Below are 15,668 nucleotides of genomic sequence, written 5' to 3'. Positions count from 1 at the left end.
GTAACTTGACGCGCAAATGCACAAATTCAGTCGGCAGTCTGGCTAAACATTCCGACTAAACCCTTATGGTACAGTACACTATCTGGCAAGACCACTTACCCCGACTCCTTCCTTATAGAGCTCTCGAATCGGTACCAAATTCAGCCCGCAAACATTCTCTTCACTCTCAAACGCAATTCCAATAAATTTCTCTGTTACATTTCTCCCGAAAGTATACAATCCAACAAAATAGAATCTGTCGATGATGTCATAGTACAAATAAAGATTACTAGCATATCCACATCGAGCCGCTACCGATGAATTCTGAGTTAATAAGCAAACATTTGTGGTCTCCAGAATATCCACGTCGTCAGGATTGGGGTTTTCTGGATCCAAAAAGTATCCTTGCTCACCACCGGATGATGGAGCAGTGACAATTTTCACGGGTTCCACGTAGAATTCATGGGGAGAAGAGAAAGGGAGTGATGTGGTAGATTCAGATGTTGTGGAAAGAAGTCCTTCAGGAATAGTAATAACTATCTGACCATCTGGAGCATCTTCACAATCGATAGTGTATCCTATGACGTTCCCAGTTGGCTTGAATCCAGAAGACGTATCGTAGTCGTCTCCAGCATAAACCGTGGATCCTACACCATCCTTATAAAACTCTCGGATCGGTTTTAATGGAATTCCACATTTGTTATCCTGACTTCTGAATACGTATCCAAGGTAAGAATAGATGAACGTGTCGACAGATCCTTCGACAGAATCAATGAATCCGATGTAGACATGAGTTTTGTCAAAGAATTGAAGGACTCGATCGACGTCTCCACACTTTGAGAGCTCTTTTGAAGCGTTACCAGTTAAAAGACAAACATTTGTGGGTTCAATTGGAGATGCACTGATTGGTGGGGTCCATGGAAGATTGATGGATCCAACTCCTTGAGTTCCATTTGTGGAGTTTTTGAGAATTGTCCAAATTGGATTGGTTTTGAAAATGTAATGATTTGGACCAAGAGTTGTTGGGATTCCGGTAGTTGGCTCAGGAAGGCCATCGTCATATGCAAAGATTCTGGAAAGTTATAGTTTGGTATTCTAGATTCTAAGATTTCAAGATTTTGAAATTCTGAGATTCTTAGATTCTCCGGCGGCTCTGAGACCCACAATTTCACAGATTCTGAACAACATCAGAACTTCGTAAAACATTATTGGAAGGGTCAGCCGTTCTATTTCTCCTAGGTACCTTCCTTCTACCAAAAGGGCCCTTCTATTAAAGTGATCTTTCTAATAGAGGTTTCGCGATATTCTAACTTACGAATAAATTGGCAAGTTTTCCGGAATCGACACTGCTGTAAACGCATATCCCACTGTCCTCACAAATTTGTACCGTAATCTACCGTAATCCCTCAATTGGCAAGCACCAAACTGGTTTGGATATTTCCCATTCGTATAGGCAAACACTGGAAAATCCTTCTATATAATCCCTTAGAATCTAAAACTAACTATCCACGTCTTCTGAATAATACTCATCATATCGGACAAGTCCTTCGTGTTCTTCCGGGGAAATATATCCAGCTTTTCCAACTACAGTATCTGTGGGAGATGGGGAAATTTCAAATTTTAAACGACCTTTTGAATCGATTGAAAATTGGAAGGACGTTGAAGGGTAGGTTTTGGCAGGAATCGGAGCCACAATTGAGGTCTTTTAGGAACATTTCTTGAGTTGGTCCACGAACTGCGTTGAATTGGGTTAGATCTGGAAGAAAAATTAGGCTTTGTTTTTTCTCAAAAAACTTCTAATGGACCATAAAAAGATATGATATTTTGACTATTTCAGGTGGAGAGAGTCAACTTCGCAGTCCTACAAAAGTATTTCAGAATTTTTCGATTTGTTTAAAATTTTCAGAAAATACTAAACAAAAATAGAACTTTAGTTTTGTAATTGACAACTTTTTTGCACCTATTTTGGTTCTTGATATATGAGCCTTTAAAGACTGGATGTCTGCGTCTTGCTTCTCTTAGTGATCTAGCATCCCGTCTTTAAAGGCGCATATCTCAAAAATCAAAATAGATGCAAAAAAGTTGTCAATTCCAAAAATAAAGATCTTAATTTGTTTATTTTTTTTTCAAAAATTTCAGAAAAATTAAAAAATTCTGAACTACTTTTGTAGGGGTTCAAAATGGACTATTTTACACTGAAAAAGTCAAAATACCGATATTTCTCTAATGGAATCTTACAGAAACCGTCGACTTTAAACTCGGTTTCTGTAATAGATATAAACAATTTGTATTTATTATTAAGTATTGCTTAACAGCAAGCTGGTGCGCCTTCGGCGCGATTCAATCTACTTTTTTACTGGTTCACCACTTCACTCTTCACTTGTTCTAGAAGGGTCACGTAATTTTATATTTGTTTTTCAAGTTTTTCAAAAGTCGACAGACTTTCATCAGGACATACGCGTGTAGCGTTATATATATAAGGAAGATAATACCACCAATATTTTTTCAGTTGACATAATTTTGATATCTTTCACAGGAACCAAGATAATTAAGCTCAATGTTGACCTTTGTTTCGTACAACAGTTTCCTAAACTCACTCAATTTTTCTGCATTCTGAGTGACACTTGCAAACTGTGGAAACTTGGTAAAATAAATGGATTTCATTGGAACCGCGCCAGTGTCCGTGAACCGAAATATGGGTTCTAGAACCAATTTTTGGTATTGGAATACAGCATTCTGAATGATTTATTTCAGTCTGGTTTGGATTTCGACCTCGAGAAATTTCAGATTCTTACCACAGTTGATAAAAATAAGAGGCATTCTAAAAACAGTAAATTATATAAAGACTTCATTCGAACCATTTTTTTTTTTGGAAGAACAAAGTATTGAGGACTCAACGAATTGATGACAGAATTGAAAAGGATTCAAAACTGGGGAGGATAGAGGTGGAAATTAGTTATGCACATAAAATCAAAAATTGATAATTTATTGGTGATTAGAGATCACAGGAATCGGAGAGATTGGAAGTTTTTGTGGTATGATTGAAAATTTCAAAAATTGGAGGTGACAAGGAGTTTTGGGAGACCCCTTATGAATTAGACGTCTTGGAGAATTCTGACAAAATAGGGGTCAGAAAGGAAAAAAATTGAACCTAAAATTTTTTGGGTTACCGGATTTTCAAAATTTCAAGGTTTCAGAATTCCAAATTTTTTGAATTCAGACCTTCTAAACTTTCGATTTCCAGATGTTTTTTGACAATTCCAGATTATTATATTTTCAGAATTAGAGAATGTTAGGATCTCTGAACGTCTGAATTTCTGAATTTCAGTACTTCAGGATTTCTGAATTCCAGATTATTAGATTTTCATAATCTCATAATATCAGATTTTCAAAAATTTTATATTTCCAGAATACACGGAATTCAGATTTACTGAACTTCCGAATTTCAAAACTTTTGAATCTCACAACTTCAGAACTTCTGAATTTCTAAATCTCAGAATCTCAGAATCTCAGAATCTGGGAATCACAGAATCTCAGAATCTCAAAGCAACATAATCTCAGAATCTCAGAAGCTCAAAAAATCAGAATCTCAGAATCTCAGAATCTCAGAATTTCAGAATCTCAGAATCTCAGAATCTCAGAATCTCAGAGTCTCAGAATCTCAGAACGTTTCTGAATTTCTGAATTTCAGATTTTTAAACGATTTTGCACACTAAATTTCCAATTCCCTCCAAACTGACCCAATTGGTCCAACTAATCTCGCCAAAATCCTCTTAACTCTCAATTCCACGTGGCAACTTCTTCAAACATGCCCCTCTCCGATTCCATGGAGGTAATCCGAAACGACCACCGGAGAAAAAGAGAGGAGTCAGAAACTTTTCTCCCTGTGCTCACTTGCTCACTTTCATATCTATTGTTGTTCCTTCCGCGCGGAGACGAATCTAAGCCCGCCCACTTTCTTCTCCGTCACTTCGCCCCCAAAAGATTGTTTCCGAATAGAGGAGAGGACCGTTTGACAGCCCGTAGAGAGAAGAAGAAAGTAATGAGTTTCGTGTGTTTACTCATTTACCAATCAGTCACCCCCTCCCTCGATATCCAATCTCCTAAATCGGTTAGATTCCATTTTTCGTATACTGATTTTTTTTCTTTTTTTTTGTTTGGATTTGCTTGTTTTCTCTTGTCACTTCCCTATTTGATCAGTCGTTTCGTTTTGCTCCCCGATGTCCATGGATCAAAATCCAAACTTTTCAACAAAAAAAAATTGAAATGTTTTAACAGAAAGTCGGTGGAAGCAGCCAAGGAGCCGAGAAACGATGCGATGCTTCTTCCTGTTCATTTTACTATTTTGTCTGTTTCGAAACGGTTTGTTTTTTAACTATTTAAAAATGTTTCATGGGTTACTGTAGAGTTAAAGGATACATTTGAAATCTTTACTAATGTGATTTTAAGCTCAATTATCTCGGTTCTTTTGTCAGATATCAAAAAGTGGTCAACTGATAAAATATTTTTAATATTGTGATAAACATTTTATCAGTAAACAAATGTTAAATAACTCTCACAGGAACCAAGATAATTGAGCTCATATAACACCTATGTTGTAGGCTTTTGTCTGAGAAAATACGGTAAATAGAAATCTGATAACCTTGAGAATCCTGTATTTGCAGTATGTAAAGACTTTATTAAATAAAATATCCATATCCCATATTTCAAACATTATGAAACTTTCAGTTCTAGAAACTCTCATTTGTTAACTTCTTGATCTTCAGTCTTTACAATGTGCATACCATAAAACCTGTAATAGAAGAGCTCTCCTAATTGTGAGCTCATCTATCTTGGTTCCTGTGAGGGATATTAAAAATAAGTCTACTGATGAACTGTTTATCATAATATCACCAATATTTTATTAGTTGACAAATTTTTCATATCTCTTACAGAAATTGAGATAATTGAGCTCAATATAAACAACCTGATTTTCTTGTAGAGCAATTACGGTATTTCAAAAACTTGAAATTCGGAGACTTATGTTTCGAATGTCATCAAAGTTTTTAATTTTGATGGACTTTTCAAAATGTTGACGTCTTGAAGGATCTTGGGATTCTGAGGAACTTTATGACAGCCACATTCTGAATGGAGATATGAGTTTCTGACTTTGAAATTCATTCCGTAATTCTTCTAATACAGGCTCCTCTAACTTTGACCTAATATATCCTATGTCCTGTAAGAGATATTAAAAATTGGCAACTGATAAAATATTGATGATGTCATGGTAACCATTTTATCAATTGACATATTTTTGACATCTTTCACAGGAATCGAGATAATTGAGCTCAAACTTGATGTCTTGGGTGGGCTCCAAATTCAGAATACTCCGATTCCTGCAACGATTTTTCGACTTTTGAAAACCTAGTTTTCACTTTTCCCAATTTATTTTTAAGTTCTTAAAATCACAAATTTTCATGATTATCCAAGATTTCCGAAATTCAAAAAAAAGCGTTCTTCCTCTTCCTCCATCATCCACTTTTTCAATCCTAGACGTCACTTAATGTTTTTTCTACAATTTCAAAAGAAAAGTGCACATTGTTGTGAGCATCATCCGGATGGCATTTCCTATTCATTATTTATATCCGAAAAAACATAAAAACATTCGGAAGAAAGAGATCCTCTTCTGCGCATGTCCATCTTCTGAAGTATCAGATTTCAATTTCCCGCCGATGAGCCGCCGTTCATTTTTCTATTAATTTTCTTTTTCTCTGCGTCTCTGAATCTGAATCTCTGAAGCAACAAAAAACTTGGAAACTTTGAAAACTCGCACCTCACACTCGTTTTTGTCTATCTCATTATAATCGGATCATTAGAAAAAGAAGAAGAAAAAGAAGGAGAAGAGGGCGATGCGTGAGAAAAATGGAATTGTTTATTCGAGTGATTAGTTGATGAGAGTTAATGAGAATGAGATGGGGATTTAATTGGAAGAGTTGAGCAATAGTTTTTTTGGACATCAGGACAAGGAGAAATACAGACAGATAATTAAAGATTTTAGGCTTTTTGTTCTTCTGTTACGGAATAAAAACTACCGCATTTGCTATAATAGAAGCCCCCACTATAAGGGCCCTTTGAGTTCGATTATCTCGATTCCTTTGACAGCTATCAAAAAATGGCCAACTGATTAAATGTTGATCATAATATCAGTAACATTTTATCAGTTGACTACTTTTTGATATCTCTTACAGAAACCTAGATAATTGAGCTCAAACTTTAAGCCTCAAAATTGATGTCGAGCCTAGTACATATTAGAGTGTTTCCGGTATTTTTTCCTACCTTCAACATTTATGTCATCATTTAACCCAATTTCTTTGAAACCTCATAAAATACCCTAGCCATGTTATATCAGTACTACTGTAATAGGACAGCTTTGTGTGAAATGGTAACCAATTGGTGCAAATATTATCTTTTGGCAGGTAGAAGAAGAAGAAGAAGGAGAGAAATCTCTCTTTTGCGAAGACACTATATCAAGTGTTGTTGGGTGACAGTATTTGAATGTCAACAAGGGTGCAACTACTGGCGACTACTTCTTATCTCTCTTTTATCAGTTATCTTACTAATGAACGCTTTTCAATGGGGTTATGTCTGTGTGTCGGTTTGAACTGAATAGTCAGAGAGCGTTGCTCTCTTTCAAAGAGAGAAAGGTTATCATACATGAGAGTTATAAGACGGTTGATATTTGAAGAATTTTTTTCGCATGTATAGAAACATCTCGAATTGATGATTTCATGTACCATGTAGCATTTATTTCAGTTTCACCAGATGTCTGAATTTTCTGTACAAAAATTATGAATATTCCAGAAATTAGTCAAAGTTATAGAAAATGTTTATTTGATGGATCTGAAAATGATCATGAACAAAAAAATAGGTGGACAAATTAAAATTGGACAGTGTGGACAGTTGGGATAGTGGTAGTAGTTTGCTCAAATCCGGGTGGCAACCAATCTTCCTGCATTTTGAGCTTCTTGATGCTCTGTGCCTTCTTTTCTTCTACAGGTACAGAATCGGGTTGTCTCCCGATTTTGTACTTTTTGCCGACTTGTCAACTTTGAGCCTTCTACCTTGTTTTCTGTAAAAGATATCAAAACTCAGTCAACTGATAAAACATTGGTGATGTTATGATGATACGGTATTTACGTTTTTCCAAGATTTACTGAATTAAACATTTTTGGTCAGAGAAAAAAGCTAAAATCTGAAAACCACATCCAAAAACCCCGATTTCCAGCCATCACCGACGTAATCTTCACATCAGAACGGTGTAATCGAGTAACATATGGATTGAGAACAGTCAATGGAGATCCAACAAGATACAAACAATGCGGACCTTCTGGAAGAGTTTGGATCGTTCCGTGCGCACCACAAATGACGTTTGATCCAGAGGATAGGGTGGGTTTTTAATCGTATTTCCCTATAATCAATTTTGAACTCAATTATCTCGGTTCCTGTCAAAGCTATAGAAAATTTGTCATCTGATAAAATATTGACAAATTTTAATATCTTTCACAGGAACCGAGATAATTGAGCTTACAGTTGACGGTTTGGGTGGACGTCTATAAGAAGGATAACGGTAGTTTGAAATGGAATAAATCCCTAATAAAGTTTTTGACTGAATTCATTTTCAGCTCGTATCACAATTCTAAGTTTTCTAGCCCAATTTTTTTATCCAAATTATCAAATTTTCTTTTTTCTTCCAGGTCTGCAAGGAACGTCTCGACTCCCGAACCGCCCATAAACCCATGAGAAAATATGAAACTCCTCCTAAAACAATCATCACAACTCCTGCTCCAATCCCATCCAGCTATCCAGTCTCTGCAGAAGTCACCCCAGCTTCTGCCCCCGTCGCTGCTCCAGAAGAATTCGTTTTCTCTACGATCCGCCCTAAAAGTCGGAAACCAAAAGCAAGAACGCGTGGCAAACTGAGGAAGACAACTACAGTAATGTCTACAACTCCATCGACGACTCCAATGTCAATGGAAATTCAAAAATCTTCTGGAGAAGATGAGATGACGACGACACCGAGGATAGTGATATTTGCGAGTAAAAAGAATAGTTTGGGAGGAAATAAAAGTGAGGAAATGAGAAATCAAAATCAAAGTGTACAAAGAGGAAGAGGTGTTTCTGCTGCATTTACAAGACCTGGAAGAATCCGAACTACTACTCCGATGCCTGTTACTCATGCTACAAGATTTGTTCCAGGGATTCAGAAGATTACTGTAGCTCCGAAGGAGAACCAAGGAATGCCACATACGCTGGCGCCGTATGAGAAAACTGAGAGAAGAGGAGAAAGTTTTGAAACTGGAGAATCTATGACGACTATGACTCCAGAATATACTGTTAGGTGAGAATTTACTTGAAAATTCTAAAACTTCTGAAAACTCTAAAATTCTAGGTACAATGGCCAAACAATGACTGAAAATGAGTTTTTAAATCAACTGCTACACATCGTCCAACACCAAAAATCAGTGTCAGAACGGCAACAACAGGACAAGTTCGAGAGAATGGAGCAGGAGAGGATCAGACAGGAGAAAGAAGAAAAATTACGTGAAATGGAGAGACGGAGACAGCTAGCAGAAGCTGAAAAGGCACGGCAGGCAGAGATAGATAGAGTGAGTTGGGGCGTATTTGCAACAGGCGGGAATTTGAATTATTTTCAGCAAGCGGCAATATACGCGGAGCAAGAACGAATGGCAATGGAAAGAGAGCGAGAGCTGGAAAGGATTCAGCAGGAAGAGAGAAAACGAGAAATGGAAAGAATTAGACAGGAAGAGATAGCGATGGAGATTTCGAGAATGAGAGAGCTGGAACGGCTTCAGATGGAGAGACAGCAGAAGAATGAGAGAGTTAGACAAGAGCTAGAAGCAGCTAGAAAACAGAAGATTCTGGAAGAAGAACGACAAAGGAAGATTAAGGAGCAGATGAGAGAAATGGAAAAGATCCGGAAGGAACAGGAAGAAGCTAGGGAAATCGAGATGAGAAGGTTAGAGGAAGAGAGAGCACGTGAGATGGAGAGAGTTAGAGAAGAAGAGATGGAGAGACAACAACAAATTGAGAGACTTAGACAGCAGGAAGAAGAACGGAAACGGAAAAAGTTGGAAATGGAAAAGGAAGAGAGGAAGAAGGCGTTGATAGAGGAAGAACGGAAGAGGAAGGTGCTGGAGAAGGAGTTGGAGGAAAGAAGACAAGCAATTCTAGAAGAGGAAAGGAAGCGGAAGATTCTGGAAAAGGAGATGGAAGAGAGGCAGACTGCAATTTATGAGGAGCAGCAGAGACGGAAAGCGGAAGAAGAGCGAAGGAAACAGAAGGAAATGGAAGAAAGAAAACAGATTCAGGAGCAGATGAGAAAGGTGTCGGAGGAAAGGTCGAGATTAGAAGCGATGGAGAGGGAGAGAGAACTGATGAGGCAGATTATTGAAAATGAGAATAAGCAGCAGGAATTTGAAGGTAAGAATGTCGCATTGAGAGACGCAGACTGCTAGAACTTCTGGTTTCTCTAACTCTCTAGCTTTTAGAAAAGCCTCTGTTTCGATAGAAATCATTTCTGCTAGAGGCGACAGGAGATATTTTGGAGCCCTTCTTTTGCTAAACTCGAATGTTTATGAATTTTTGAAAACTAACATAAATGAACCAAGTTACGATCATTTTTTGAAAACGCCAGGATCAGAGAACCAGACACACTCGAACTCGAAAACTTAAATTTAGATAAACATAGTCATGTTTATACTCATTTTAAAGCTCAAAGTTTAATAAGCTCAAAAAACAAATTTTCATTTTATTTGGAACATTTGCCAGCAAAGTTATAGTCATTTTTCTGAAATTGGAGATTTTCTGAAATTATTTTAGCTTGCCTCCTTTCAGCATTTTCAGACTTATCGGGACCAGCTTTGACCTATAAAATCACCTGATATTTTATATTTTCCATTCACTATCTTTCCAGCCACCACCCAAATCACAACCATCAAACCAATCTACCGACCGAACATTTCTGAATACCAACCACCGGATGTTGAATCCCACATGATCCGTTTTACAACTCAATCTCCAGAATGGGCGACGCCATCGCCTGCCACGTGGAACCCATCATGGAATACTGTAACGGCGGAAGAGGAAACTCCAGAAGTTTCTTTAGTGATGCGTAGTCAATGCCAGATTAATGGCGAATGCGAGCTGAAATATGATGCGGACTCGTTTTGTGCGCATCCGGGGTGAGTTTTTAAAGATACACGCCTGGCTGGGGCCCCTACGGCGCGTCAATCCACAAACGAAAAAATAATTAAAATACGAAAATCATGACAAGTTTCTAAAAATTAATCAAGGTTACTGTAGTTTTCTTGGCGAGACCCTATATTTTTCAGCACACCATCCATGTATCTTCAATGTGCTCCATTGTATGGAAGACTTGGAAGATGGACCGAAAGACATTGTCCTGATACTTTAATATTTATTGTTTCGATTGGAAGATGTGAAAAAGGAGAAGAATCTCGGAAACCGTATGATCCAGATAATCGGGTAGTGATTCCAAGATTACCCTCGGAGACGTCGTTTGTGGAATGGAAGGGGAATAGGTGAGCATTTTCAAATTCCTAAAGGTTACTGTATCTGCCTAATAGTTCTAGATTTTTGTTGTTCTTTGAAATGTAGAATTTGAAATATTTTCGATTTTCCTGAATTCGCTTCTCGGAATTTTCATCACTTTCTGAATTTCAAGTATTTCAAATTTTCGAATTTTGGGATTTTGAATTCTTGGAATTTCAATTTATTAATATTTTTTAGAATTTTGAGATTCATAGACTTCAAAAACTTCCAGACGTATTTTCCCGTAGTCAGAAAGTAATTTTTTGACAATCTAGAAACATATCAGGTTCCTAGAATTCTGTGATTCTTGAAATTTCGGACTTTCGGAAGCTTGTAAAATTCAGTTTCATTTGGAATTTCGGACTTCAAAGTTCCTCAAATTCTCGAAAAGATTCTAAAACTTTCCCCTGATGATTCTAATTTTTCAGAGTAATCGACCATCACATTCCGTCTCCAATATCTCCTCCACGTGTCTATCCGCCCGTTCCCGAACCTCATCAACCTCAAATCTACAATACCATCGACGAGTTCCCGAAAGATTTGTTGCCAAAGCTTCCAGAAGTTTCTCCAGCAGACACTTATGCACAGCAGTATCAAAATGTGAGTTTCCAGATATTCAACAAGAAAAACCAATGGAGCGTAAATGCTCAATTATCTTAATTCCTATTAAAGATATCAAAAATGTGTCAACTGATAAAATGTTTATCATAATATCACCAATAATTTTTCAGTTGAAAAACTTTTGATATCTTTTATAAGGACTGAGATAATTGGACTCAAATTTAAAGTCCCGCCATTTTGCAGCACATCCATGGAAGTGTGATAAGTGGTGGTTATCCACGTCCAGCGGCTCCAAATCCTACTGTATCTCCGGTTCCAATAATTCCAAGTTCTTATCAAATCACAAGAGTTCCAAATGTTCAGGTTATGAATCAGGTGCCTTCCAATGTGAGTTGCTTTTATCGTATCTAATAGAAGCCCACTCAACTTTGAGCTCAATTATCTCGGTTGCCAAGAAAGATATCAAAAAGTGGTCCACTGATGAAACATTGTTGATATAACAATAAACAGTTTATCAGATGACCACTTTTTGATGTCGCATTTGTCGGCTGAGCCACGCGGTCCGCTGCCGTCCTCTTAACTTTGAGCTGTGACAGATATCAAAATTATGTCAACTGATAAAATATTGGCTATATTATGATAAAAAATTTTATTAGTTGACTACTCTTTGATATCTCTTATAGCAATCGTGATAATTGGGTCCAAATTTCCCGGTTCAGGTAGGCTTCTATTAAAGAAAATACGGCCTCTTTTAGAAATTCAGATGAATCCCAAGAACTATAATTTCAATTTCATTGCAGAGCATAAAATCTGAAATCGACTTGTCGCACATTCACCCACTGTTTCCACGTGTACAGCCGGATTTCTTGAGTCGAATTTTGCCTTCATTGAATCTGAAAATGCACGATGAGCACAGAGAAACACAGTCGTTGGGAAGTGTTGTGAAGCCGGTTTTGAAAAAGGTACTGTAGGAGGAATACTGTAGCGATATTGAAAAAGTAATTTCCGATTATTGAGAAACCTTTAACTTTTCAAACTTTAGAACCTCAGAATTTTAGAATTTCTGATTTTCTGATAATTCGAAAAATTCTAAATTCTAAAATTCTAAAATTTTTTTTTCAGATCGCTCTAAACCAAACCGAACAATTTCTGGATCGTCTTTTGGCTGACCAAGTTCAAGATGAAAAAGTCAGAAAGGAAATTATCGATCGGCTGAAATCTTCAAACATCGATGAATTGAAAAAATTAGTGGCTTAATTATTTTCATTTATTTATTTCATGCTGAGCAATCTCAGAATTCATAGGCACGTCTATTTTCTGTTTGTCTTCTCCAATCCCCCTCTCTCCCGTCATTCTTTGACCAACTCCGCAAACATCGCGACGCACAATTGCGGACGATGACTATTTTCTCCCCAAACTGCCTCTTTTTGAATTTAGCTCTGTTTTTTTCGATACTTCTGCTCCAAAATTTGTCTTTCTCTGTGTTTTTTCATTTTTCCAGAACTTGTGATATTACAATGATCTCCAGTTATTTATTGTGTTAATTATTAGTCAATTTTTGAAAAAATAAAGGACCAAATTTTCAAAAAAAATGTTTTATAGTTAGAAGAAGAAAATGAGTGAAAAATCCAGTAAAAGTTATTTTTACGTATCAAATTTAAATTCGTGAAAAACGTGAACTTTGAAAATAATTTTTTATCCACGTAGGTAGGTCATTTTTGTCAATTTTTTCCCCAGAAATAAATTTATTCCCGTTTTCTTTGCAAATTTCGAAATTTACTTTTTTTCAATCATATTTTCATGTATGTCTCTCTAGTTTTTATATCAAAACTTCTTCTTTTTCTTCTAGAAATTTCATCCATTTTTGCAGAGATGTCCGTCGCAGCTCTCCGAGAAATCGGAATCACGGCCACGGCTCCAGAAACGCCACCACCGGTCGCCGTCCCTCCACCACTTCCAACGTCTTCTGTGGATGTTTCTTCTGATGATTACATAAAACTGACCTCCCTGGAGACCCAATTGGCACATCTTCAGGTTATGGAGGATTATATCAAGTTGGAAACAAGAAATCTCGAGAAAGAGTTGCTCCATGCACAGGAAGAAGTGAAACGTATTCAATCGGTTCCACTGGTTATCGGACAATTTTTGGAAGCCGTTGATCAGAATCATGCCATCGTTGGTAGCACCACGGGATCCAATTATTATGTCCGCGTTCTTTCGATTTTGGATCGAGAACTTTTGAAGCCCGGATGCTCGGTGGCTCTTCATAAATATTCGAATGCGCTTGTCGACGTTCTTCCTCCAGAAGCAGACAGCTCGATCCAAATGCTTCGTCCAGATGAGAAACCAGACGTTTCTTATGGAGATATCGGAGGTTTGGATATGCAAAAGCAGGAGGTTCGTGAGGCTGTTGAGCTTCCACTCACCCATGGAGAACTCTATCAACAAATTGGAATTGATCCTCCAAGAGGAGTTTTGATGTACGGACCACCGGGATGTGGAAAGACAATGTTGGCGAAGGCGGTTGCTGCGAATACGGCTGCGTCTTTTATTCGTGTCGTTGGATCGGAATTTGTGCAGAAGTATTTGGGAGAAGGTTCGTTTTAGTTTTTTTTAAATTTAATCTTTGATCACTAGACCCAAAAATTTTGACCAAAACAAAAAGTCTTGGTTTTCAAATTTTAGAATTTAGAGTTTCTTAATGTTTCAAAACGTTATCATTTTCTGGCTTTTAAAACATTTCATCATTTTTTCTCTATTTCCAGGGCCCCGTATGGTTCGTGATGTTTTCCGTCTGGCTAAGGAGAACAGTCCATCGATTATCTTCATCGACGAAATCGATGCGATCGCCACAAAACGTTTCGATGCTCAAACTGGAGCTGATCGTGAGGTGAGCTAATTTTTAGATTTCAGAAAAATTCCCAAATTTCAAATATACGGAAATCTCAGATTTCTGATTTTCTATATTTCAACATTTCCGAAAAACTGAATTTTGATTTCTCAGAATTCCAAAATCCCGGATTTCCGATTTTCTGTTTTTCAATTTCCGGAATATCTCCTAATTTTATTAGAAGCTTTTCCCCTAACTTTCAAAATCCTAATTGTTTTTCCAGGTCCAACGTATCCTTCTCGAGTTGCTCAACCAAATGGACGGATTCGATCAAAGCACGAATGTCAAAGTGATCATGGCCACAAATCGTCAAGATACCCTTGATCCCGCCCTTCTCCGACCCGGACGTCTCGATCGTAAAATCGAATTCCCACTTCCGGATCGTCGTCAGAAGCGTCTCGTCTTCACTACCATCTGCTCTCGTATGAATCTGTCTGATGACGTGGATTTGGAAGATTGGGTTGCTCGTCCGGACAAGATTTCCGGTGCTGACATCAACTCGATTTGTCAGGAAGCCGGTATGCAGGCAGTACGTGAGAATCGCTATGTGGTTCTGACCAAGGATCTGGAGAAGGCCTACAAAAATGTCGTCAAGAAGGACACCAACGATTTTGAGTTCTACAAGTAAATGTTCCGCTTTTTTGAAGTCTTTTCTGTCTGTGAACCCATTCGATTCTATAATTTATTGTATTTACACTGTGGCCCTACATGAAGATATTAATCCATTTTATTAGTTAAAAAACCTTAAATACTTTATTTAATCAAACACGACAGATCTCATTATATAGGTCACATTATAAAACCAAGTTTCTCTCAAAGTTGATATCACATTGCAATTGTGCTGGCTCCACTAGTTGACGTCATACTTCCCCTGGTCCCACCCGATGTGGTTCCTTTAGTAGTCATTCCACTGTTAGTTCCGGTAGTTCCAGTTGTTCCGGCTGTTGTACCTCCGCCTCCAGTGGTTCCACCTACAGTAATCGCTCCAGTTGTCGTGTTCCCGAAGCCAACTCCAGTGATTCCTCCAGTTGTTCCAGAAGCATCGCAGCCATAACGTTTGTACATTCCACGGTACCTGAGATAGGGGAAATAAGTATATATGGTACCAAACAGTGTGTTTTGGAATGGTGGCCTAGAAATCGCAACTTGCGAAAGTTAGGCCGTGGCCTAGTATTTGCTTGACATTCACCTGGTGTTTTCTAGGTCATTTACCATGATGGCTTAGAAAAAGCAATTAGGAAAAGCTAGGTCACCATGTCTAAGCGGCCTAGGAAAACCGTTAGGTGAATATGATCATTTCCAGATCATGAAAGTTAATGGCCTAGAACAGTGAATTTGAAAAAGTTAGGCCACCATGGTAAATGACCTGGTAATGGTCTGAATGGTCTAAAAACACACTAGCTAAACATCAGATTATTTCTAGACCAGAAATGTTGGTGGCCTAGAAAACTCAATTTTCCAAAGTTAGGCCATCATGTCACAAAACCAAAAAAAACGCACCAGAATCCATAGACACTTCTTCTGAGGAAATAAAAGACCAATGAAATCAGGCCAACTCCTCCAAGGGAACCAGCAATGAATCCAATGTAGATACCCCACGCCCACCATTTACCAGGCAGATAAATGG

The 15,668-nt window shown here is 37.8% G+C and overlaps 4 protein-coding genes across 4 annotated transcripts in view; 2 read left to right on the top strand and 2 right to left on the bottom strand.

Moving 5' to 3' along the window:
- CBG09099 overlaps positions 1–1,672 on the bottom strand; it is a gene marked incomplete at both ends in the record, with an annotated part of 11,455 nt that extends 9,783 nt beyond the window's left edge. The window contains 3 exons of the mRNA XM_045243602.1: positions 100–1,051; positions 1,295–1,439; positions 1,483–1,672. Of these exons, the coding sequence (XP_045093886.1) occupies positions 100–1,051; positions 1,295–1,439; positions 1,483–1,672 (1,287 nt within the window). The remainder of the gene's footprint in view (positions 1–99; positions 1,052–1,294; positions 1,440–1,482) is intronic.
- Positions 1,673–3,787: 2,115 nt separating this feature from the next.
- On the top strand, positions 3,788–12,408 carry CBG09100 (the record flags this gene model as incomplete). Its single annotated transcript, XM_045243601.1, has 10 exons — positions 3,788–4,341; positions 7,197–7,404; positions 7,713–8,356; positions 8,408–9,459; positions 9,953–10,220; positions 10,371–10,580; positions 11,019–11,190; positions 11,395–11,538; positions 11,952–12,113; positions 12,274–12,408. 10 exons carry the CDS (start codon positions 3,788–3,790, stop codon positions 12,406–12,408), a joined length of 3,549 nt encoding a protein of 1,182 aa, XP_045093885.1.
- Positions 12,409–13,023: 615 nt separating this feature from the next.
- Cbr-rpt-3 lies at positions 13,024–14,669 on the top strand (the record flags this gene model as incomplete). Its single annotated transcript, XM_002641189.1, has 3 exons — positions 13,024–13,747; positions 13,917–14,041; positions 14,265–14,669. The coding sequence occupies 3 exons, from the start codon at positions 13,024–13,026 to the stop codon at positions 14,667–14,669; spliced, it is 1,254 nt and encodes a 417-aa protein (XP_002641235.1).
- Positions 14,670–14,866: 197 nt separating this feature from the next.
- The window catches only part of CBG09102, a gene marked incomplete at both ends in the record, with an annotated part of 4,560 nt that continues 3,758 nt past the window's right edge, over positions 14,867–15,668 (bottom strand). The window contains one exon of the mRNA XM_002641190.1: positions 14,867–15,116. Coding sequence (XP_002641236.1) covers positions 14,867–15,116 — 250 coding nt within the window. The remainder of the gene's footprint in view (positions 15,117–15,668) is intronic.

Source organism: Caenorhabditis briggsae (assembly GCF_000004555.2).
Source record: "Caenorhabditis briggsae complete genome, chrIII, whole genome shotgun sequence".
Taxonomy (NCBI): Eukaryota; Metazoa; Nematoda; class Chromadorea; order Rhabditida; family Rhabditidae; genus Caenorhabditis; species Caenorhabditis briggsae.
Note: the sequence above shows the minus strand (reverse complement) of the source record. Positions and strands in the feature narration are given on the sequence as shown.